The sequence below is a fragment of the Ahaetulla prasina genome, chromosome 14 (assembly GCF_028640845.1).
Source record: "Ahaetulla prasina isolate Xishuangbanna chromosome 14, ASM2864084v1, whole genome shotgun sequence".
Taxonomy (NCBI): Eukaryota; Metazoa; Chordata; class Lepidosauria; order Squamata; family Colubridae; genus Ahaetulla; species Ahaetulla prasina.
This window is the reverse complement of record NC_080552.1, coordinates 2,559,585-2,583,969: the sequence shown is the minus strand read 5'-3', so window position 1 is coordinate 2,583,969 and position 24,385 is coordinate 2,559,585. Positions and strand designations below refer to the sequence as shown.

Here is a 24,385-nt window from a genome sequence, read left to right as displayed (position 1 = left end):
CGGGGAAGCAGGTGAGTCTCCTGCCTGCCAGCTGGCAAAGGTTCCCCTCCTTCAGATGGCTTTTATTTTTACCCAGAAGAGTCTCCAGTGTTGCGTATCTTAAAAAATGGACTAAGTTCGTTTTGTTTTCAAACAATTGCATGCCTGGTCAATACGTGGAGACAGAGCTGAGAATCCAATTCCAGGTTCTTCTAGATCCAACCTAGAACTAAGCAAAACCTACCTAACAGTGAGAACAATTAACCAGTGGAACAGCTTGCCACCAGAAGTTGTGGGTGCTCCATCACGGGAGGCTTTTAAGAAGAGACTTGACAGCCATTTGTCTAAAATGGTATAGGGTCTCCTGCCTGAGCAGGGGGTTGGACTAGAAAATCTCCAAAGTCTCTTCCAACTCTGATAATCTATGTTCTGTTTTTCAATAGCTGCAGATCAGCCCTTCATGCATGTCCAGAAGAGCTTAATCTAAAACAGTCCTGTCTGTGGCCTCTCCTTTGGGAAGTGGTGCCTTTGCGGCCCTTGTCTGGGCTGTTCCCCCAGGAGAGCTCATCCGTCCAAGGCATCCTGGGAGGGGGCTGTTGGATGCTAGCCCCCTTCTCTGCTTGCTCGGCAGGGTGCAAAGCAGGGGGCCTCCCCAGATGCTCGTGCTTATTCCCTTTGCCTGCTTGTAAGGGAGGTGCAGTTTGTGCGTTGTGTGGCTCTTCCTGGGCTGCATGCAGATCTTTTGCCTTCATCATCAGCCACCTGTTTGCAGACTCCTCCCCCCCACCCTGCCCCTCCCCCATCTTGGCTTTGTTTGCTGTTTTGTCTGATGAAAACTTCAACCTAAATTGCAATTTGAGCTTTGCTTCCTGGGGAGTTTTGTGTGTTTCTGCTCTGTGGCTTAAGTTTTCACAGCACAGATGTGGGTCAACAGCAGATGAAGAGGGGTGGCCAGTCAAGGGACCCTCCATGGTGGTCCATGGGAGGAGGCAACTGGGCCCCCCTCCCACCTCTCTTCCCACAGCTGAGCTGACACTGGAGTTCAGTGCCCTGACATTCATCTTCTCTTGCCAGCTGATTATTGGATGACACACACACACACAAGCACCCCTAGCTCAGCTGAGCACCCACGGCTGATGGGCTGGCAGGCTTGGAAAAGGAGTGGGTGGCAGTGGGTGATTTTGGGCCTGGGTGCAGACAGGCAGTCAGAGGCCCTCCAGCCGTTGAGCAAGCCAGGATCAACTCTGGGCCCTGCACAGTCAGGCACCCCAGCATCAGTTGGCATTTGGGAAATGAGAGCAAGGGAAGCAGCCTCATAAGATTCTACAGGTAGTCCTTAACTTACGACTGGTCACTTAGTTTGAAGTTACGACCAACCTAAAAAAGGGAATTTATGACCTGGATTTGAAATTCCGATCGTTGGCAGACTGAACTTCAGATGTTTGGCAACACAACCGCATTTTTGACGGTTTTCAGCATCCGGCAATCACATGACAACCTTTTACAATGGTTTTGTAAAAACAGGACATTGCGGTTTTCGGCAAAACTACGTCCATAATGAACCATTGGTTCACTTAATGACTGCACCCAAAATATCCTAAAATCATGTGATTTCCTGTTTTATGACCATCGTGACCTACAACCGCAATGGGCAAGTTCCATTACTGCCTTATGTTGAGGACTACCCATACTTCAGTTTAGTAGATTTAATAATTTAGGGATAGAAATTTTCTTGTTTCAGTTTCTCTCGTCTCTTGTCTCGCTGCCCTTTCCTGTTGCTGGTCATGTATTTAATCATTTTCTTCCTCTTGGATCTTCCCCCTTATTTTCCATCTTCAAAGTGACCGGAAATGTTGGTTCTCCCAGTGGTGCAGGGACCCTTTCCTCGCCAGGCAGGAGCTGAGAGGAAACACGCCCAGTTTTTTCCTTTTAAAGGCACCTGTCTTACTGAAATGCTGCAAAGGCTTCATAGCGCTAGAAAGGATTCACGCCACAGATTCATAATTAATGACTATGCCATTCTCTCTGAGTGCAAATGCATTATAAATAAGTTATAATAGTAATGAAACAGACAATGGGGGGGGGAGCATTTCTGCCCTGGATGCAGTTCCCTGGGGATGCATGTTGGTGGTGAGAGAAGGGAGGAGCTTTGTTGGCATTGGCATCAAGCTGGTTCCAAAGCCCATCCCTGCCCTGCCCCACCTCTCGATGGATCGGTGCGTTTGCCCATTTTCTCTTGTTTTGTCCATTGGCCGTCAGGCTCAAAAGACCAGGACCCACACATAAAGTTCCAGTTAAACTGATTTACTACTCAACATGCCTATGTACAAGAATCTACTCAGCTAATGGTTAGCAAGAGAATTCAGGAGGGGCTACTCTATTTGTGGCTACCTAGAGATGCTAGGCTGAATCCTCTTTTGACTCCGCCCCCAGGCTCTGCCCGTTCTCCTCCTCCATGAGCTGGTTTTTGCTAAACCTGGGAACACACAGTCAGCCTGGTGAGCTCCGTAGAGCTTTACAGCGCTCGCTGGGTGGTTTACAAATGTCAGCACATTGTCCCCAACAATTTGGGTCCTCAGAAGGGTGGAAGGCTGAGTCAACCTTGAGCCAGTCAGGATCAAACTCTTGGCTGTAGGAAGGGATCTGCCTGCAATGCTGCATTCTAACCACTGTGCCACCAGGGCCCTATGCAGGCAGCCCAGTACAAGAATAGGGACTTCCTGACAGTCCCTGTACCGGTATGTTTTGGGGGAAAGATCAGTAGCAATCTGATGGGGATCAGGATCAGGACAGAGACGGGGTGGGGGGGGGAGGCTTCCCCCTTGCCTGCATCCTCTGCTCTGTCCCTGCTCTGTGTTTGCCTGGAGGGCCCCTGCTTTTGCCAGCCTGCTGCAGCTGTTGGTCTCCCTGCCTTAAGTGGGATTTTAACAGCCAGTCACCCCAAGCTCTTTTGGCTTCACCAACCCTGTCCCCCCCTACCCCCTGACTTCAAACTGTTGCTTTCCTGTTCCCTGCCCCTTTCTGGGGGTGCTGCAGGTGGGAGCTTCTCCATTTCCATAATGGTTTAGTTGTGCCAGATCTTCCTACTAAAAGAGGCTTCCTCTGTAGGGGACCATTGCTGTGTTTTTGATGAAGATCCCCCAGCCTGGCTTCCTTGGCTGGCTGGAGTTGCTGTCCAGCAGCCTGACCCTTGGGGGCTGGCAGGGGAGATGGGCAGCAGCTCCAAAGTCTGCAAGGGGAAACTTGGCTTTGTCCTGTTTCTTTTAGCCCTTGGGAAGAGTCTGGATTGGCCCCTGGTTTAGGGTGAGGGTTACGGTCACTCTGCCACCGCTGGAGCACATCTGCCTGTGGCTGTCCTTGGTGGTGGGAAGGGCCAAGGGGCTTCCCTAAAAGGCATACGGGGGCCAGTGGGGCAGGTTCTGCAGGAGGGTCTGCTGCTTTGGCCTGCACTAGTTGCAGGGGGAAAAGGGTGTTTTTTGCTTTGACCCTGACTTCACAAGGCCTTCTGGTCACTTACAATAATCCATAAAACAAATTGATGGAAACAGATTGTACAGTTAGGCAATCATCGGTCCCCCCTGGTGTTTCCAAGTCTAACAGTGTCCTAGATATTGGGAGCTGTTCCATCAATCCTGAAGGTCATCAGTAGTGGCGGGGGGGTCATTTGAATGTTTAGGGATCCATATGGATGGATCAGAGCCCTCCCCCAAATCCATGCCTGGTCTCCCCCATCCCAGTCTCATGGCGGCCCCCAATGTTTCAACTCTGGAAGGGAGAACTGGGCTGGTGGGTTGGCCTGAAGGAGTGTTGGGATGATACCTTTTGCAGGAATGCCGCCTGAGGGTTTCTGGTGGTCTGATGGGAAGCATCCTGAAAGTGGGGTGGGGGGGGCTGGGTCCCCAGGGTGGGGCTCCCTCAACCTCTCTGCTCTTTCTCCACAGAGCATCGTTTCCAAGAATGCTTTGCAGTTCCGGGGGAGCTCACAGCACGACGCGCAGGAGTTCCTGCTCTGGCTTCTCGACCGAGTGCATGAAGATCTCCACAATTTAGTGAAGAACAGTGATGGAAGAGCACCTGTGAAGGTGAGGCCCTCTGCTTTGGAGCCATTGGCTTCTGGCTTGGCTGCAAAGGGAGCCCCGTGGAGAGAACGACGGGAAGCCATAAGATGAATTGCACCACTGGATTGAGTTTACTGGGTTGTCTAGGGCAGGAGTCTCCAACCTTGGTCCCTTTAAAACTTGTGGACTTCAACTCCCAGAGTCCCTCAGCCAGCTGAGGGACTCTGGGAGTTGAAGTCCACAAGTCTTAAAGGGACCAAGGTTAGAGACCCCTGGTCTAGGGCCTTCGGGGTTTTTGGTTCCCCCAGTGTTATTCTTGTGGATGTTCAGAGTCTTGGCTTTCAGGTTGTCCTTGGGGTTCATGTTACTGAATCCCAGACTGACCGGCCTTCCTTGAATCCCTTTTGTTTCAGCCACCGTTAGAAGAAGATTCCCTAATTGAGGGGAGCCTTTTGCCGGTCAACAGCACTTTTGTCCAGGAACTCTTCCAAGCTCAGTACAGGTAAGATGCCCTCCTGCTTTCTGCTCACCTGGCTTCACCCCGAAGGAAGAGCATGGGTGGAGTTCCTCAGAGGCAGTCAGTAGGGCTGTTCCTGGTCTGCTCTGTCCTTGGTTCAGCCCGCCCGCCCTGGGACTTGCCAGCTGGAAGGCCACTTGGGCTCTGAGACAGAGCGGGCGGAGGTGGGGGGGCTTGGTTTCCTGAGTATCCTCTAATTCCCACCACCGGAAGCTGAGGGTCGGCTCTCCTGGCTCTGCCTGTCAGGCATCTAATAGGAGACGATGCTCCTGTGTAGAAAAGGAGGCTTCCGGGTGGAAATGCCAGTAGAAACACCCGCTTGGATCATCTTCTTAATTTAATTTTTTAATGAATTGATCTCCTTATTCTTTTGGTTTGGTATTTTACTTCCCTTCCACTTTCAGAGGTTAATTGAACTGTTGGCCACGGGTGATGGTGGGGTTGGGGGTTGGGAGGGGTTCTCACCAGCGGGGCTCCCCTCCCCCACCCCCTCTCTGGCTTTACTGCATGGGGTCAAAAAGAGGGCTTTTCCTCTTCCAGGTCATCCTTGACATGTCCTCATTGCCAGAAGCAGAGCAACACTTTCGATCCTTTCCTTTGCATTTCTCTGCCGATCCCGCTGCCCCATACACGGTAGGAGATGAGTTCGTAAAACAAGGCAGAAGCCTGGCATGAGAAGCTCTGGGGGGACTGAGGGGAGAGGGCTGGTCTTTCCCTCCCCCCTCTGGGTGGTCTGAGGGTTGGACCCCTTCTGGTGTGGGAGGGGCCCTCTCAGCAGCCTCTTTGGCTCTTTGCAGCCCGCTCTATGTTACCGTGGTCTATCGAGGGAAGTGCTCCCACTGCATGCGCATTGGAGTGGCCGTGCCTTTATCCGGAACAGTCGCCCAGCTGAGGGAAGCGGTGGCCAGAGAAACCAAAATACCTGCCAAACAGGTAAGCGAGGGGTGGGTCCCTATGGGTGGCTCTCCCTCCCAACCAGACTGCTCTCCCCTGACTGTTGAGCTGCCCTTTCCGCCTGCTCGGGAGGGGGAAGCCACTCTGAGCGCTTTCCAGGAGATAATTCTGGGTCTCCCTAGGAAAGGAATGGAAATTAGGTGCCCTGTTCATGATGCCTTTGTGCCTGGAGCCATCCAAGGTAGTCCATGACCACCAACAATGTTGGCTTAATTATGGTTTGAGACTATAGCAATAACAATACACCTGGGTGGTTTACAATGAAGAAGCGTTATTTGCATATTGCCCCCCCACCCACAATTTGGGTCATTTTACCGGCCTCGAAGGATGGAAGACTGAGTCAAACTTGAACCAGTCAGGATCGAACTGCTGGCTGTGGGCAAAGTCAGCCTGCAATGCTGCATTTTAAGTACTGTGCCACCAGACAAATTCTTAGAAGAGGCACCACAGCCATCTCCAAAACTGGGGCCGCAATAGAGCACAAGGCCTGAGAGGCTGGACTAACTGGGCCTTTGGTCAGGCCAATCTAAGCCAAGCGCTGAGTCTTGGTGCCTCTAGTGGGAGGTGCTGGAGGAGGCGAGCCTGAGGTCCTGCCGCACTCCTTTGCCCTGGGCTGCTCGGCTGGGCCACGTTGCAAGAGAGAGACGGCTGTCCTCTGGGCTTCTGCAGATTGTGCTCACGGAGATGTATTACGATGGCTTCCATCGCTCTTTCTCTGACGTGGATGACCTGGACACGGTGCAAGAGAGCGACTGTATCTTCGCCTTTGAGACCCCGGAGATCTTCTGGCCAGAAGGGATCCTAAGCCAGAGAGGTAGGTTGACTTGTGGGATCTCCGGGCAAGCCCTTTGATGGTTGGGAGGGCTGGGTGGGGGCCCTCCTGCTTTGGCCTGTGGTTTGGCCTTGGACCTTCGGACTTCTGTTTGTCTTGGCCTGCCATCTTATCACTTAAGCTTTTTCTGTCCGGTCCAAATTTGGGAAATAGAGCTGGGTCTTCCGCTCTGGGCATCTCTGCTGGAAGTCTCCTTGCTCTCTTCCAGGAATCCACGCCAACAGCAATCTGAACCACTTGAAATACAGCCTCGACCATGCCAAGTCGGCCACTTACGCCCAGGCGAGGCTGGAGAGTGGCAGTGCCCGGACAATGGCAGCAGCTGCTGCCCTGAGTGATAAGCTGGTCATCTTGGTGTGTAACAGAGCCTGCAGTGGACAGCAGGGAAAGAGGTAAGCCTGGGGGCCTGGCTCTCACCTGGCACTCCCTTCTTTACCTTGGTCTGAACCTGTTGAAGGTGACACAGGGCCTGATCACTGACAGTCCCTGCCCAGCCAGTCCTCTCCAGCAGGATTGGCACACACCGGGTCCCTTTGATTAAACAAGTGCCACCCATTGGGACTCTGGAAATGCGGCTTCTCTCTTGCATCACCTGCCCTCTGGAATGAAGTCCCACCTATCAGATTTGATTGACACCCCCCCCACACACACTCTGCTGGTGTTTCAAAGGGGCCTGAAGGCCTTTGGTGACCCCCCCCTCCCCCTTTTCTCCTTTTCATTTTTTCTCCTTTGACTTTATCATTCCTACCATCTTTATTCTCTTTTGCTTCGTGGTTTCTTTCTTTTTGAAATGTTTTTAGCTATTTATAAACTCTCCAGAATGTTGTCAATGTCTTGTTATAAATTTGCTGAAAATGCTCATCAGTGGGGCTAGTCCTCATCACGAGGGGCAGAGTCCTGATCCTGGATTCTTTTGGCATGTGGGGCAGATCAGATTCCCTGGAGGAGGACAGAAGGGACTTTTTGCCCGGAAGGGGCTGAGATGGTTCAGCTGCAGTGGACGAAGCCGTCAGAAAGTCGATGGGTTGTGGGTTGCATTAATAGAAGCATCAAAACGGGCTGGGCCATGGAGGGAGTTGTATGTCAGGTTCTGGGTGACACTTTTAAAAGGTACATTGCCAGACCAGCCCATACTCAGAAGAGTTGAGCCAGGATGGACAGGTAGGCCTTGACTTACCATGGTTGCTTAGCAACCATTCACAGTTACAACGGACCCCGACCTGGTTTCAGAGTTCTGATCTCTGGGAACCCTCTGCGATCACATGACTGCATTTTGGCAACTGGCCCAAATTTATGGCTCTTTGTGCCGTCCATCAAGCCATGTGACTGTCATTTACAACACTTTTTCCAGAAATCGGTTCCCATAGAGATCAACGGGTTTGTTTAACAACTGTGGCATTTGCTTAACAACCACTGCAAAAGGGTCATAAAATCGGGGGTGAGCGGGCGTAGGGGTGGTCATGTGACGACCCACTTTATGACGCTCATGATTTAAAGCCAAGCAGCTTCTGTACCTTTTGGTGCCAGCCAGTTGTTCTGGCAGGGACTGGGGTGGGAGGGGGCAGCCCCATTTCCTCCAGGGAGGCTGGAGATCTGTTATGTCCTGCACCGGCAGTGGCGGCCCCTAGTGGTGGAGATGGTTTCTTGTTCTGTTCTGATTGGCTCCCGCTTTTGGACAGCTGAATATAAAAGGGCTGTCAAAGCAGGCCTGCTCTCCTGGTTGTTGCTGGTCTCTGTGAGTTAAAATAAACGTTATGTGTGAACATCTGTGGAGCCTCAATTATTACGGAACCCACAGAATATAATAAGATCTTTGGCCAGGGCCTTAGGATTTGCTTCTGGGGTGGGAGTGGGTGGTGGGGCACAACTTTCCACTGCTAAACATGCTTTATAAAAACGTATTCATTCATTCATTCATTCATTCATTCATTCATTCATTCATTCATTCATTCATTCAGTTTGAATAGCCTTTCATCTCAATCAGTGACTCTGGGTTGTGAACAGAAATTTAAAATTAATAAAATTCAATTCAAGCCAGCCCCGCGCGAATGAAAAGATGTGTCTTCAGTTCGCGACGGAATGTCCGAAGGTCAGGTATTTGGCGTAAACCCGGGGGAAGCTCGTTCCAGAGTGTGGGAGCCCCCACAGAGAAGGACCTTCCCCTGGGGGCCGCCAGCCGACATTGCTTGGCGGACGGCACCCTGAGAAGTCCCTCTCTGTGAGAGCGTACGGGTCGGTGGGAGGCATGTGGTAACAGCAGGCGGTCCCGTAAGTACCCAGGCCCTAAGCCATGGAGCGCTTTAAAGGTAGTAACCAACACCTTAAAGTGCACTCGAAAGGCCACAGGTAGCCAGTGCAGTCTGCGCAGGAGCGGAGTTATATGGGAGCTACGCGGAGCTCCCTCTATCACCCGCGCAGCTGCATTCTGGACTAGCTGAAGCCTCCGAGTGCACCTCAAGGGGAGCCCCATGTAGAGAGCATTACAATAATCCAAGCGAGAGGTAACGAGTGCATGAGTGACTGTGCACAAGGCATCCCGATCAAGGAAGGGGCGCAACTGCCGAACCAGGCGAACCTGGTGGAAGGCCCCCCTGGAGACGGCCGTCAAATGATCTTCAAACGACAGCCGATCAGTTAAACAACCCCCCCCCAAAAAAAAAATTAAAAACAGCAAGCAACGGATATTACACAGTAGTCCTCGACTTACAACAATTTGTTTACTGACAATTTGAACTTACTATGGTACTGAAAGTGACTTCTGACCATTTTTCACACTTACAACCATTGCCGCATCTCCATGGTCACAAGATCGAAATTCAGATTCCTGGCAACTGGTTCATATAATACATGACGGGTTGCATCAATCCACTCAGAAAGTCACAAGGGCAGCAGTGACTGTGAGCAGGAATAGGCACAATTGGCACACAACCTGGAAGTGTGCGAAGGCCCTCCAGGCCATGGCTGCCCCTCCTCTTCTGGCAGGAACCAGGAGGATCCCCGGATTGCACATGGTCTTCATTCTGCTCCTTTCTCAGGTTTGGCCAGCCCTTCGTGCTCCATTTGGAGAAGACCATCCCTTGGGACCTTCTGCAGAAGGAGATCTTGGAGAAGATGCAGTATTTTCTGCGCCCCTCAGCCTGCATTCAGGTATGGGGCAACCTCCCTTGGGCCTCGGGCAAGCTGGTCTCGTGGTCACTGACTAAATGCAACATGATTGTTAATAGTTTTTGTTGGCATTACTAAAACCCCTCCCTCCCTCCCCCTCCCTCCCTTCTCATTTCAATCTCCTTCCTTCCTTCCTTCCTTCCTTCCTTCCTTCCTTCCTTCCTTCCTTCCTTCCTTCCTTCCTTCCTTCCTTCCTTTCTCCCTCCCTCCCTCCCTCCCTCCCTCCCTCCCTCCCTCCCTTTTTCTCAGCAACAATCATGATAAGTTGTTCCAATCAAAATACAAAAGAACAAAAAATTCATAACAAAATGTTGGGTGGAGATTCTGTAAGATATTGTTAGAAACCACAATGGTGGGAAGGCTTAAGATTTCTGCCCTTCTTGCTCAATGCTTACAAGGCATGTAGAGGCCCCGAAAGGAAAGAAGCTTTCTTACACAGTGAAATTGCAAAACATGGGGAGGTGCGTGCAGGTGATCCTTCACTGGCCACTGCAATTGAGCCTGGCAATTTTTGCTGGGACCTCAAATTAAATGCCGGTTTCTGGCAAAAACCTGGTGAAGCGTGTTGTCTGATTGCAGAATGTTGCAAACGGCCATACATTTGGGCGGGTTGCAAGCGCCCAAAAACTGGTCATGCGACTGCGGGGTGTGTGTGTGTCCTCATTGAAAACATTGAAAACTCATTGGAACTTTGAAACCGGGTTGTGAGTCGCTTTTGGGGGTTCTGTGCTAACTTTAACCGGTTGTAAGCTGAGAACCCCCTGTGCTTTTTGGAGGGCCTCTCAAGTCAATATTCTGACCATTTAGCTTTGGGGCGTGTGCCCAGGGATGACCACTCTGCCTGCCCTCTCCTCCCTTCCGCGCAGGTGTGTCCGTTCAGCTTGCGAGTGGTCAGTGCTGTGGGCATCACGTACCTCTTGCCTCAGGAGGAGCGGCCTCTCTGCCACCTGATGGTGGAACGGTGAGCAGGACGGAGCTCTTGCCAAGGAGCTGCTCCTTCTCCACGGGGAGAAAGTGGCTCTCGTGGCTGCAAAGGGGGGGGCTGCTGAGGGCTTTGCCATCCCCCGTCTTTGGAGGAGCAGGGTCTCTGGGGTGGCAACAGCATAGAGCCCAGCTGCTTCTCCAAAGGGCACCTGCCCTCTTCCCTCTAGTTCCGGGAGGGTGGCACCCATGGAAGGGGCTGAGCCTGGCAGGTGTGGGGGGCTCCTCTCTTACATTCTGTTCCCTTTGCAGAACCTTGAAGTCTTGTGGGACAGGTGGAACCCCCCACGTGAAGTTGGTGGTCGAATGGGACAAGGAGACGAAAGACTAGTAAGGAAGGGCAGGGCCTTTTTTGGGGAGGGGGCTTACTGCAGGCTCTGATCAAGGGACCCAGATCAGTACTGCTCCTGCTCCCCAAAGCAGGGGTGAAATCCAGCAGGTTCTGACAGGTTCTGGAGAACCGGTAGTGGAAATTTTGAGTAGTTCAGAGAACCGATAAATACCACCTCTGGCTGGCCCCAGAGTGGGGTGGGAATGGGGATTTTGCAGTGTCCTTCCCCTGCCATGCCCACCAAGCCACACCCACAGAACCGGTAGTAAAAAAAATTGGATTTCACCAGTGCCCCAAAGCGGCTGCTGGGAGGGGCAGTGAGGCAGGGGGCCCGTCTGGGAGGCATCAGGCAGCCTTTCAGATGATGCTCAGAGGAGTCCTTGGGCCTTTTGGGTGGCGGCCCCTGCCCTTTGGACCAAGCTACCCAATACACCATTGGCCCTGATCCTGCGGGCAGAGAATCGTCCGTTCCTGCCCTGATTGCCATTGAATTCTTTTGGGCTGCCTGGCTGGCATGGGCTGATTTCCTTTCTCTCGGCTGCCCGGAGTGTCGCTCTTTTCAGCTGGGCGGACAAATTCCCCCTTTTCCTCCTGCATGTTGCAGCTTGTTCATCAACACGGAGGAGGAGTACATCCCTGACGCCGAGAGTGTCCGCCAGCAGAGGGCGCTGCACCAGCAGCCGCAGTCCTGCACCTTAGCCCAGTGTTTCCAGCTCTACACCAAAGAGGAGCAGGTCAGTGGCCTTGCGGGTCATTTGTCCCCCCTTCTCCCGCTGAAGGGAAGGATGCAGCTCTCTCCGTTTGAAGTTAGGGAGCATGGTGCCTACCCCTCCTCCCAAAGCTTCCTCTTCTCTGCTTTCTCTGAATTGCTGTAATAATAATCTGAAATAATCTGTGCTTTGCAGCCTGGATAAAATAGGAGGGGGCGGCCAGGAGGAGGACGGCCTGTTTCTTACTCCAAAGGGTCCCCCATCTCCTCTAGAGGGCTGGGAGAAACACGGCAGGGTTGCAGGAAGGGGCTGGGGTCGCTCTCTGCCTCCTGACTGGCCACTCACTCTGCCTTGCTTGGAGGAAGGGCTCCTGCTGAGCCTCTGACCACCTCCACCCACGCTTCTAGCTGGCCCCCGACGATGCCTGGCGCTGCCCCCACTGCAAGCAGCTGCAGCAAGGAAGCATCAGCCTGAGCCTCTGGACGCTGCCTGACGTGCTCATCATTCACTTGAAGCGCTTCCGACAGGTATGGGGGAGGGGGCTTCCTCGGGCCTCCTCTATAACCAGGGCCAATCGGGGGGGGGCTTCCCCAGGTCTGCCTCGTGCAGGGCTGGCTGGTGATGCCCACCCCCCTTCTCCCTTTTCACCAGGAAGGAGACCGGCGCATGAAGCTGCAGAACATGGTCCGGTTTCCCCTGACTGGCCTTGACATGACCCCTCACGTGGTCAAGCGAAGCCAGAGCAGCTGGAGCCTGCCCTCCCACTGGTCCCCCTGGAGGCGCCCCTATGGCTTGGGCAGAGACCCAGAGGACTTCATCTACGACCTGTACGCGGTGTGCAACCACCATGGCACCATGCAGGGGGGGCATTACACAGGTGACTGAGCTGCTGCAGCCCTTTGTCTCTTCCCCTGGGGGGGCCTTCAGCTGTCAGGGCCTCTTCCCCCCCCTCCTGCCAGCTAGATCTTGCTCGGATCCCTTTGATTCCCAGCAGAGCCTTTCAAGGGCCCTCCCAGGGGGGGAGGGGGAGGGGGTCCTTTCTAAAGCGGGGTGCTCCTCCTCGGCTCCTTTACTCCCCCCGATTTGGGGGGGCTGTGGCAGGTCACGTTGCCCCTTGGAGCCGACTGTCCCTGATGCAGACCCTCTCCTGCAGCCTACTGCAAGAACTCTGTGGATGGCCTCTGGTACTGCTTTGATGACAGTGAGGTCCAGCAGCTGGCCGAGAACGAGGTGTGCAAGCCCACTGCCTACATCCTCTTCTACCAGCGGCGGACGGCCATTCCTGCCTGGTCAGCCAACAGTTCTGTGGCAGGTAAGAGCAGGAGCTGCTGTTGCTCTTCCCAGCCTTCCTTGTGGGTCAGATGGTCAGAAGCCTTCCTTCTAGTTCTCATAAAGGCTTCGGCCCTTTGTTCTCCTGCCTGACCCTCCATTCCCAGCCAACCAAGGGACTCAAAGGGGGCCCTGCAAGAAGAGCCGGTCATCGGCTGCTTGAGTCAGCGGTCCCATTTGGACCCTTGCGCTGACCCCAAAGCAAGGTGGCATCTCTTGAACTGTGGCCCCTTGAGCTGTCCCCTATCTGACCGGCTGGCCTTTCCTTCTGGCAGGTTCTACCAGCTCCTCCTTGTGTGAGCACTGGGTGAGTCGGTTGCCGGGCAGCAAACCGCCCAGCGTGACCTCAGCGGCCTCCTCCAGGCGCACCTCCTTGGCTTCCCTCTCGGAGTCGGTGGAACTGATGGGGGAGCGGAGTGAGGATGACGGTGCGTACACGGGAGTGGGGAGGGGGGTCTTGGAGACTTGCACCCTTCCCAGCCCTGGGATGCGAGCCTTTCGCCCCTGCTGCTTAGCCCTCAGCAAGGGAACGGTGCTGGCCGGAGGGGTCCAGGAGGACGAGGAACCACCTGGCCCCTGCGTGGGGGAGGCCAAGGCGACGTGGTGACTTTGTCTTTGTGCCTCGCAGGAGGGTTTTCGACCCGGCCCTTTGTGAGGAGCGTCCAGCGCCAGAACTTGTCTTCCAGATCCTCAGTGACCAGCCCTTTGGCCACCAATGAAAACGGGATCCGTCCATCGTGGTCCCTCTCCGCCAAGCTGCAGATGCGCTCCAGCTCAGCTTCTCCTGTCCACGGCTCCTCTGGCACTCTGGAGAGAATTGGAGAGTCGGCCGATGACCGCGTGGCCACCTCCTGCTTTGGCAGCCGGCGGAGTCTCTCCGGCAGCCCCCTGGAGCCCAGGGCAGCAGGAGGCGGCCACCGTGGCCAGCAGGACTCTCGGACACTTGGCAGGGCCCCCCTGGCAGTCATGGAAGGGGTCTTCAGAGAAGATGGCCCAGCGTGGAAAGCCTCAGGCAAGACAGGCCCAAACAGCTCCCCTCTGGGCCCCTTTGACAACAACAACCAGATTGCCTTCGTTGACCAGAGTGACTCTGTGGAAAGCTCTCCGGTCAAGGACGGTCAGAACTTTGGCTGGGCGGCCAAGCCGGAGGGTGGCAGCCCCCTCCAAGCCCCTCCCTCCCAAGACAGCCTTGGGCCAGGCAGCAGCTTGAACTCAGAGCGGGCAATCTTGTCCAGCCAGGATTCCCTGACATCTCACCGGTCGGTCGCATCCCCCCCTCCCTCCAAAGCCTTGCCGAAGGCGTCCCGTTCCCGGAGCAAGCTGGAGTCGTGCAGGGCCAGTGGGCGCCCTGGTTCTCCTGCAGCCAGGCCGGGCAAGAAAGAGGCTGGCGCGAAGGGCCCTGAGGCCGCCTCTGCCACCTCCACCCAGCCGAAGCACCGGCCGGTTTCCTCGCCGTCTTCCTCTGCGGCGGCCAGAAGGAGCTCCTCTGGGGGCTCTGTGCGGGGACACCCCCCCTCAGGCAAGAGCAGGACTTCAGAGCGCGGCCTCAGCAGGGAGGGCTCCAAGCTGAGCATGAGCTCAGAGAAGACGAGTGGGGCTGCTAGCCCGCGCACAAACTCTCCCCGGCTGGGCCAGGCACGTGGGGAGGGCAGGACCCCCGAGAGCAAACACGTGCGCAGCACCTCCCTGGCCAGCCTACGCTCACCTGGCCCTGGTCCCCGGTCCAGCCTGAAGAGGGACAGCAAGTCAGAGGAGAAAGGCTTGTCCTTCTTCAAATCCGCCCTCCGCCAGAAGGAGACCCGCCGGTCAGCTGACCTGGGCAAGACCAGCCTGCTGGCCAAAAAGGTGGGGGGTGGCTCCTGTAAGGCTGCGGGGAAGACCCTCTCGGAGGAGAAGCTTCCGGAGAAGGCAACGCTACCCAATGCCAGCATGGCTGCCAAAGACCCCCTCATACCCGGCAAACGCTCCTTGCTGACCGCTTGCAAATTGCAGTCTTCCCAGCCGGAGGGCAGCCCCAAGTCCCCCGGAGGGGGAAGGCCGGCCATCAACAAGGCTCTGCCCAGGCTCCCACCGGGGGTCTCCTCCTCCACCCGCACATCTTCCGTGTCACCGTGATCCGCTGCTACTCGGCTGCTGCTCTTCAGCTGCCCCGGAGGGGCAGACCCTTCCTTGTTTTCCGTGGATGGGGGAACCTCGCTGCTCAGGCCCCTCCCAGTTCTGTCCTCGTGCCAGGTCGCCGTGGGCATTTGCAGAGTTGCCCAGGGACCCCCCCCCCCCAGCCTGGAGCCCTCCTGGAGTGCATGACTGCCAGCCGGGAGGTCTTGCCAGGTGTGCTCTCCTGGGGCCGGCCAGGGCAGGTGGTGGCCCAGCTCTGTGAGCTGAGAAGGCCCACGGAGGGAGCCCGGGGCACAAATGGCCCCCTGGTCCTGCTTCTCCCTCCTTGTCTCCCCATGTCACAAGCTTCCCCCAGGGCAATATCTCAGCGCTTACATTATTTCTCAGGTAAATGCTCAGCCAGAACTAGGAGGAACCGAAGACTCTGAGAAAGGTGCCTTCTCTCTCTCTCTCTCTCTGTCTCTCTCTGTCTCTCTCCTCTCTTTTCACATTCTCTTCATTCTGAAAGGTTTCTGTTGCTGTCTTTATGGCCTGTCCTGCCTGGGGCCTCCTTTGTCCCTCCTTATCCTTCTGAGCAAGGGAGGGAAGGGGAGCTGGGAAGGTGGCTGGGAAGGCAGCTTTGTGCTGCCCCTGGAAGGATGGCCCAACTCCAGCCCCTTCAGGGCTTCTGGCGGGAGGGGTGCTCTGCTTTGGGGGGCCCAACCAGACCAGGCTGTTTCTGTTCTTGCTGCTTCTCCTGTGGGGTGGCTTGGCTTTTCAGCCCAAGACCCCCATCTTGCCCCAGCTCTCTCTGGAACCAGGACTGTGTCTTCCTCCCCATGTTTTTCATCATATTTCCCTGGCGGTCCTGGGTGCTCTGAACTTCTGACACCCGCCTTGTTCTTTCTTGCTCAGCTCTTCCCAAACATCCTCCGTGTCCGCTGGCTGGGTACGGACATGCAGAAAGGAAGGATGCCTTAGATCCTCTCGTATTCTAGATGGCAGGTGGGCCCCCTCCCCGTGCAGAGTAGCAGCAGGACCTGCGGTTTTCTTGCTGCCTCTGCTTTGCAGGTCCCGTCCCTCCCCCCGATGAACTGAGCCCCCCGCCCTCTGTGGCTGACACTCTAAGCTCCTCTTTGGCTGCTCTGCGGGGGGCTCGGTCTTCTCCCTGGCAGCTCTAGGAGGAAGCTTTTGCCCCCTGCTCAGTCTTGGGTTAAATCCCTGTAAGCAAGAGTGTTAAGGAGCCACTCACTTGCTCCACCCCCTTGGAAAGCAAGAGGGAGCTCCCTTCACATGTTTTACGGAACGTCCAGGAAGCTTCTCCAACTAGCTCCATCCAAAAACATTGGGATCGAATTCCCAGAATTCCTAGCTCCCATGCTGGGGCCTTTTGGAAGTCACGGTCTTATCATATTCGGGAAGCACCGGTTGGAGAAATGGGCTTCTGTTGAAATGAGGATGAACTTTGATGCTTCAGTTTGGAGAAGAGCAGCTGGCTCCTGGGTGGGGGGCAAAGCATTGCAGGCTGGTCTCTTGTCTACGTGAGGCACAACGTGTGTGTGTGCGTGTGTGCGTGTGTGCGTGCATGTATTTGCTGTAGCAGCAGTTCATGCAGCAAGGAGGAAGAGAGCCGGTGAGAATAGGAGTCCACCTGACCCTTGAGGCGTCTGTCCCCTGTTCAGACTTTCTTTTTTGTGGAGTAAGACCAGCTTGCTTGGAGCAGCCTTCTAAAGCTCTCTGTGGCCGAGTCTCTTACGGTGGGGGCTCCCTCTTGGTTCTCCCTTGTCCCATGGAGCTCCTCTCAGTGAGAGAAACGGGCCGTTGGTTCCTGAGCTCCTCCGTTGCCAACACTGTCACCTAGGGCTCAGGGGGCATCTGAACAAGTTGGCCTCAGAATCAAGGTGTTGTGATGCCAGACTATCCTCTCTAGAAGCTTCTTGAGTTCTTGGGGTTGGGTAGGGTGGGGGTGGGGACTGGTAGTAACTAATTCTGGCATCCTTCAAAGAGGATGGGAACCACATTCATCCTCCGCAGGCATCTTTCTTCCTTGTGTGATCATCCTTCTAGTACAGAAGAGTCCAATTCCTCATCCCAGAAGGCTTTTCTTCTTTCTTTCTTTCTTTCTTTCTTTCTTTCTTTCTTTCTTTCTTTCTTTCTTTCTTTCTTTCTTTCTTTCTTTTTCTTTTTTTTTTCTGATTCGGTTGGTGTTAATTTGTACCTTGTTCTGTTCAGAAGAGGTTACACCTTGAACACTTCACATTACTTGTCCTCAATACGCCACACGAAGCCTTTGCAACTTAACTTTGCAGCCCTTGCTTTAAGTCCGTGTCTTTACACACAGATGAGGCTCAGCTCAGCTCAGAGAAGGACAGGGAAGTTCCACACTCCAGGAGTGACTTAATTCTGCAGACAGTTTTGTGCTTGGCAATCACATCTGGAATGCTGAGCATGGCCAGTTACTTTCCCCCTACTATCGAAGTTCAATTTGCATGGTACCGCTCAGCTGTTCCCTATGCATGCCCATATTAAGTACGCAAACAGCTCTTGCAAGCTACAGTAGGATACACCATGGGAAGGATAAGCTCCCCATTTCCCTTCTGAGGTTTCTAAGTTGCAGCTCCCAGCATCCCTCGCTGTGGGCCGTGTCCCCTCAGGATGGCGGAGTGCCGTCTGGAGGCTGCAGCTCAGGGATCCTGGGCTGGGTTGCAAGAATTCTGGATGGGGGTCTTTGTCCGAGCTGCACTGGATGCGTCTGAGGAGCCCCCGGCCTTTGTTCCTTACTTTGGTAGACCCCCCAAAGCTTCCTGTCTGTGATCTTTGGTTGACTTCTGTGGATATAAAACTTAGCTGTGAAGTACTTCAAAGAAGGCAGGCAGTTTTTCTTATTGTCAGCTATGTTTGTCTTTCGAAGCAAGAGAATCTATGCAGCTTTTACCCCAGAGCCCTCCTGACCCACTTTTCGTCACGTGGCTTCGTGAACATTGTCAGCTCCTGGACTGGGAATACCAGCCACCTCCCCACGGCCCAGGAAGGCAGAGCTTCGTCCTGGCCAGGGGGAGCTGGCTGTTGGCCTACGGCCTGCAGAGTCGCTTAGGAGGGGCCCTAGAAACGGCCCCAGGCAGGCCCATTGGGCCCCTCTGCCCAGGACAGGCCTGGTCTGACTTGTTCAGTGCCTTCCGCTTAGCCATTCCGGAGACCCTCAGGGGGCCAGAAGGCGTTTGCGCTTGGAAATTCCAGCTGGAATTACATTTGTGGGAAAATCTTTTTTTTGCTCATTTCCCAATTAATCTGCTGATGGGTCCAACATAACCGCACAAGCAACTAAGATTTAGTTTTAATCTTTGGTGAGTTGACGTGAAGGTTTTTCTTCACTGACCCGAGAGCCAAACTCAAGAGACCTAAAGAGGAGAACAGAGTTTGCCAGACGTGAAAATTGTGGAAACTTCTGAGGGCCCCGGAAGCGTCTCTGAGCTCGGCCTCGGATTCCGCCATCACCGGAAGGGGCAGCCAGAGAATCCAGCGCCATGGAGCCCCTGCTCACCTTTGGCTAAAACTAGATGCTCAACCCGACGAGTCAACCGTGGCGACCTGAGTTGCGTGTGAGGAGCTGCATGCTTCCCTTCCCTTCCCCGCTGCTGACTTTGATACGTGATCAGAGTTTCCATCTTTTTTTTAAATCTCTACAATCCGCTGGGGGGGGAGGCTGTGTCTCCTTCCCAGGAGGGGTTTTAACTTATTTCAGAGCAAGTGCATGAGAGTGTGTCAATGCCTTTTATTTATTTGTATGCACTTTTAATATGCAGAATTTATATTTTTATGTTTTGAAAATAATTTCCTTTCCTGAAGAAGGGTTTGGATACAAGGGATTGGATGATTAACAGTGAAAAATGTAATAATAGTTCAATAAATTTACAGTGTACAAGGACTTGCATGAGGGAAAGCGTTTTTCTTCAAACTTCAACCCTCTCCCCCATCCCATCAAAAGGTGTTTTTTTTTTAAATTTGAATTTATATCCCACCCTTCTCCGAAGACTCAGGGCGGCTTACACTGTGTTAAGCAATAGTCTTCATCCATTTGTATATTATATACAAAGTCAACTTTTATTGCCCCCAACAATCTGGGTCCTCATTTTACCTACCTTATAAAGGATGGAAGGCTGAGTCAACCTTGGGCCTTGTGGGACTTGAACCTGCAGTAATTGCAAGTAGCTGCTGTTAATAACAGACAGACTTAGTCTGCTGAGCCACCAGAGGCCCTGTAATGGCAAAATCTCCCTCAAGTGGAGCTAGAATTTGGTCATAGCACAGATACATCCAGGTCTTGCTTTTAGCAATAATATGAAAATGATTTACCACTGTTTCCTTTGGATGCAGTTTTTCAAATCCCCAGTCCCAAAATCGCCAAACTGCAGAACATTTGGCTGGGAGCAACTGGGGGCCAGTTCAATCCATCTCCATACCCAGTGCAGCCCTGGGACATCCGCCTGAGGCTTCATTCCCTCCAAGATCAAACCCAGTTTCTCCTGGGCTGCCCAAATCCCTGAGACCCTCAGGGTAAAAGGTGATGATTTCTCTCCACCGTAGCTCTTCTTCTTAAGCAAGATAGCTGATGATAATGAGCAGAATGTGTCAGATTTCCCAGAATTCCCCTGGAGAAATGGATTGTTGTTCTACCATGTCTAAAAAGATGAGAAGTGCTCTCTCTCTCACTCTCTTTCTGCTGTGTCCTCCTGCCTTTGCTCTTTGCTCAGGGCAGAGAACCTGCAACCAGCACATCACAGAAGTTAACAGAATAATAGAGCGGGAAGAGAACTTGGAGATCTTCTAGTCCAGCCCCCTGCTCAAGCAGGAGACCTTATATCATTTCAGACAAGTGGCTGTCCAATCACCAATTGGTGACTCTGCTGAGTCACTTGAATAGAATAGAATAGAATAGAATTTAGAATAGAATAGAATAGAATAGAATAGAATAGAATAGAATAGAATAGAATAGAATAGAATTTAGAATAAAATTTTTATTGGCCAAGTGTAATTGGACACACAAGGAATTTGTCTTGGTGCATACGCTCTCAGGGTACATAAAAGAAAAGATACATTTGTCAAGAATCATAGAATAGAATAGAATTTTTTTTATTGGCCAAGTGTGATTGGACACACAAGGAATTTGTCTTGGTGCATATGCTCTCAGTGTACATAAAAGAAAAGATACGTTCATCAAGGTACAACATTTACAACACAATTGATGGTCAGTATATCAATATAAATCATAAGGATTGCCAGCAACAAGTTACAGTTATACAGTCATAAGTGGAATAATTAATTAATAATTAATTAATTATTAAATTAATAGTAAAAGATTAATAGTAATGCAGATTGAAGAAGCAAAGCCCAGGGTGCCTTTCAGCCAAAACAAAATCTGGAGAGATTCAGGGAGGATCTCAGAAGCAGGTTGGGCAAGGATTGGTTGCCTCTCCTCCTCCTCCTCTGCTGGCCTGCCCCCCACCTCTTCTCAGCACTTTCCCCCCTTCCCTGCCCTCTCCAGCATCCCACTCAGCTCGGTATTCTTCCCACCTTTCAAAGCCTGCTGGTTTCTGCAGAGGAAGCAGGGATACCTTGATTTGGGCACAGCAACCGCTCTGGGCACGCAGGGCTTTCCGTCTCTGGTAGAGTTTCTCCAACGCTCTTTGCGGTCGTTGGCTCTTTTTACGTTTCTGCTGCATAAGCAGGTTCCAGAATTCCGGGGAAGATCCTGTCTTCAAGCTCCAAGCCAAGATTATGCCTGTGAAAACACTAATTTCCTGTGACAATTTCCATGATTGTAAAACCACACACAAACACACACTTTTTAAAACCTCTTGGTATTAAAATAGACTCATGTAGTGCACAGGATTTTCCTTTCTTTCATATTGCAACAAGAGATTATGGAATACAACGGTGTTTTTTTTTTTCTTGGAATTTCTAAGGGTGGTTTCTTGTTTCTAGGGGTGAGTTTTCTTCCACATTTTATTGTCCATCTCTCAGTAGAATGCCTTTCTTTCCTCCATGAGGAAGTACCAGGGTTTGCTTAGCATTTTAATAATGTATTGAATATTCTACAGATAAAACTAGCACTATCTAGATCAGGGGTCTCCAAACTTGGTCCCTTTAAGACTTGTGGACTTCAACTCCCAGTTGGTCCACAAGTCTTAAAGGGACTAAGGTTGGAGACCCCTGATCTAGAGCAGGGGTGTCAAACTCAAGGCCCGTGGGGCACGAGGTTTAAATCTGGCCCACGGGCTGGAAAGATCAAAGGATCAGCCCACGGGGCCTCTGCTGCCCAAAAAGGGCCACGGGGGTTGCATCCACTGCTGCGCAGCCTGTTTTCAGGCTCCTTGGCCTCCAGCATGGCCATGCCCACCTGGCCCTCTGAGGTCAAACACAGCCCTGAGACAGCCCTCGATGGAATCGAGTTTGACACCTCTGGTCTAGAGCAGGGGTCTCCAACGTTGACAACTTTAAGCCTAGCGGACTTCAACTCCCAGCTTTGCTGGCTGGGGAATTCTGGGAGTTGAAGTCCGCCAGGCTTAAAGTTGTCAATGCTGGAGACCCCTGATCTATAGAGAGTTTAAAATACATAAAAGAAAAATTGTTAAAATGGAAAAACTTTCCCTTCCTCACCAACAAGTATAATCAACAACTTATTGCTATCTCTGAAAGTAAAACCAAGCAGCGTTTCATCCCATTCCTCACACAATTCTATTTAACCAATCTCTAAAACTTTAGCTCGCCATATTAATCAGTAAAAATCCATTGAGGGTTATAAGAAATAATACAAAGTACAAGCTATATCTATTAAAACCAATTGGAATTCTTCTTTTTTATATTTTATCTTCCTTTCTATTTAAATGTACTCTTCCCCCAGTTCCTCTTCAAATAAAATCTTTAAAGCATCCAATCAACAAACCATTAAACATTTCCAGAAATTGCAACCCTTTTATTTTAATATTGATCAAATAAACTGATTTTATAGTTTTCTTCAGCAGTCTTTTAGATCTCTGAAACATCTTTATCCTGCACTCTTTGTCTCTTCTCTCTGAATCCTTGGTGTCTTTGTCAAGTTCCTTGTATAATTTCCAACAGAAAAAAAATCACCCATGTCACTTAATATTTTCACAGTCTCTTCTCAAAAAAATTTGATTGATGTAACAAGTCCCTTCTGTAAATCCAATGTAGCGAAATTATCCACATCACTCTTAATATTTGTATGTGTTTTTAAAGTACTAAGTCATCCAATTTCATCCATTATTTCCATCTATTTCTTATAGGCTATCACATTCAAAACAATTTCCATTTTAATCAGTGGGGCTTCTTTTCAGTAACACCTAAGTTGTCTTAGTGTAGTAATAACTTTATAATTTTCCGAGCCCATTCATTGTACAATTACTCTTTTTGATGCATTAATTCATGCATTTATTTCCTTTTAGTGCCCTCTAGTGTCCAACTTCAAAGTCATCAGTTGTTTCCAAATATAAACATAAGACATTTTCCATGGAAAGGATTCTTTCAATTAACTTCAAAGTCTTAAATCAAGTCCAGCTAAGCTCTTAATCAATTTAAATTTTTTAGAAGCCAACACCAATCATCCTAAAATGATAAGGCCCGTGGTGGCACAGTGGTTAGAATGCAGCATTGCAGGCTAATTTGGCTGGCTGGCTGCTTTCCTTTAAACCTGTGTTACTAACTCTGCGTATGGTAGCTGCAGCCCATTGAGAAAATACATCCTCTCTCTGGCATCCCCCCCCCCCGCATAATCTCAGGAGAGAAGTGGCAGCAGATGCTAAGAGAACTAAGCAAGAGACTGATCCCCAACATCCTCTGAACAGACATGTGCACCAAGCCCACTGACTCAGATCTAGGAATAACTGTGGTAAGAACAAATATTCTTGAGGGTACATAAGAACAAAATCAAATTGGGGAAGAACAAGCTTCAGCTCAACCCATCCAAGACAGAGTGGCTGTGGATGCCAGCATCCCGGTACAGCCAGCTTACACCATTGCTGACTGTTGGGGGCGAATCATTGGGAGGGTTCGTAACTTAGGCGTTCTCCTGGGCGATCGGCTGTCCCTAGAAGAACATTTGACGGCTGTCGCCAGGGGAGCTTTTTATCAGGTTCGCCTGATTTGCCAGTTTTTTTTTTTTGTTTACATTTATACCCCGCCCTTCTCCGAAGACTCAGGGCGGCTTACAATGTATAAGGCAAGTTGCGTCCCTTTCTCGACTGGGATTCCCTTCGCATGGTCACTCATGCCCTTGTCACTTTCCGCCTGGACTACTGCAATGACTGCAATGACTTTACATGGGGCTCCCCTTGAAGAGCACCAGGAGGCTCCAACTGGTCCAGAATGCGGCTGCGTGGGTAATAGAAGGGGCACCGCGATGCTCCCATATAACACTGCTCCTGCGCAGCCTGCACTGGTTACCGGTGGTCTTCCGGGTGCAATTCAAGGTACTGGTCATCATCTTTAAAGTGCTCCATGGCACAGGACTGGGTTACCTTCGGGACTGCCTACTGCCGCCTATAGCCTCCCATCGACCTGTGCGCTCCCATAGGGAGGGCCTCCTCAGGGTGCCGTCAGTCAAACAATGTCGACTGGCGGCCCCCAGGGGGAGGGCCTTTTCTGTGGGGGCTCCAGCCCTATGGAATGAGTTGCCTCCGGGGCTGTGTCAACGCCCCGACCTCCGGTCTTTTAAACGCGAGCTCAAGACTTTTCTATTCCACCGTGTGGGGCTAGCTTGAGGGAATTTTAAGATGGGTTTTAGGACTGTTTATTTTAAGTGCTAATTTGAAATTTGGCCTGTTTATAATCAGTTTTTAATATGTTTTTAAACTTATTTATGTATTAGTTGTTTTTATTTGGCTGTTCACCGCCCTGAGTCCTTCGGGAGAAGGGCGGTATAAAAATCTAAATAAATAAATAAATAAATAAATAAATAAAATTAAAAGATGGAGGAAGGAGACCATCAAGCAAGGAATAATATGAAAGGATATGGCTGAAAGATTTGACCTCCCTTATATTACTTGGAGGACCCTGAATAGGTTGAGTCCCTAAATGTGAAACCAGTACGCTCAAGTGGAGGTTCTTAGCACATAACAACATGCTGGGCAGGTTCTGGAGAACCGGGAGTGGAAATTTCGAGTAGTTTGGAGAACCGGCAAATGTCACCTCTGGCTGGCCCCAGAGGGGGGTGGGAATGGAGATTTTGTAATATCCTCCCCGGAGTGGGGAAGGAATGGGGATTTTGCAGTATCCTTCCCCTGGAATGGGGTGGAAATGGAGATTTTGCAGTAACCTTCCCCTTGCCACACACACCAAGCCCACCAAGCCATTCCCACAGAACTGGTAGTAAAAAAATTTGAATTTCACCACTGATGCTGGGTGAATTTGGAGAGACAT

At 51.7% G+C, this 24,385-nt stretch overlaps 1 protein-coding gene across 1 annotated transcript in view; it reads left to right on the top strand.

The window, feature by feature from the left end:
• Window positions 1-19,989, top strand: part of USP31 (ubiquitin specific peptidase 31) — a 36,329-nt gene extending 16,340 nt beyond the window's left edge. Inside the window, exons 2-16 of the mRNA XM_058157714.1 lie at window positions 3,921-4,061; window positions 4,451-4,539; window positions 5,095-5,187; window positions 5,352-5,487; window positions 6,178-6,322; window positions 6,549-6,732; window positions 9,376-9,487; window positions 10,372-10,466; window positions 10,739-10,816; window positions 11,422-11,551; window positions 11,935-12,054; window positions 12,179-12,404; window positions 12,681-12,839; window positions 13,132-13,284; window positions 13,485-19,989. Of these exons, the coding sequence (XP_058013697.1) occupies window positions 3,921-4,061; window positions 4,451-4,539; window positions 5,095-5,187; window positions 5,352-5,487; window positions 6,178-6,322; window positions 6,549-6,732; window positions 9,376-9,487; window positions 10,372-10,466; window positions 10,739-10,816; window positions 11,422-11,551; window positions 11,935-12,054; window positions 12,179-12,404; window positions 12,681-12,839; window positions 13,132-13,284; window positions 13,485-14,971 (3,348 nt within the window). The 3' untranslated portion in view covers window positions 14,972-19,989. The remainder of the gene's footprint in view (window positions 1-3,920; window positions 4,062-4,450; window positions 4,540-5,094; window positions 5,188-5,351; window positions 5,488-6,177; window positions 6,323-6,548; window positions 6,733-9,375; window positions 9,488-10,371; window positions 10,467-10,738; window positions 10,817-11,421; window positions 11,552-11,934; window positions 12,055-12,178; window positions 12,405-12,680; window positions 12,840-13,131; window positions 13,285-13,484) is intronic.
• Window positions 19,990-24,385: the final 4,396 nt, after the last annotated feature.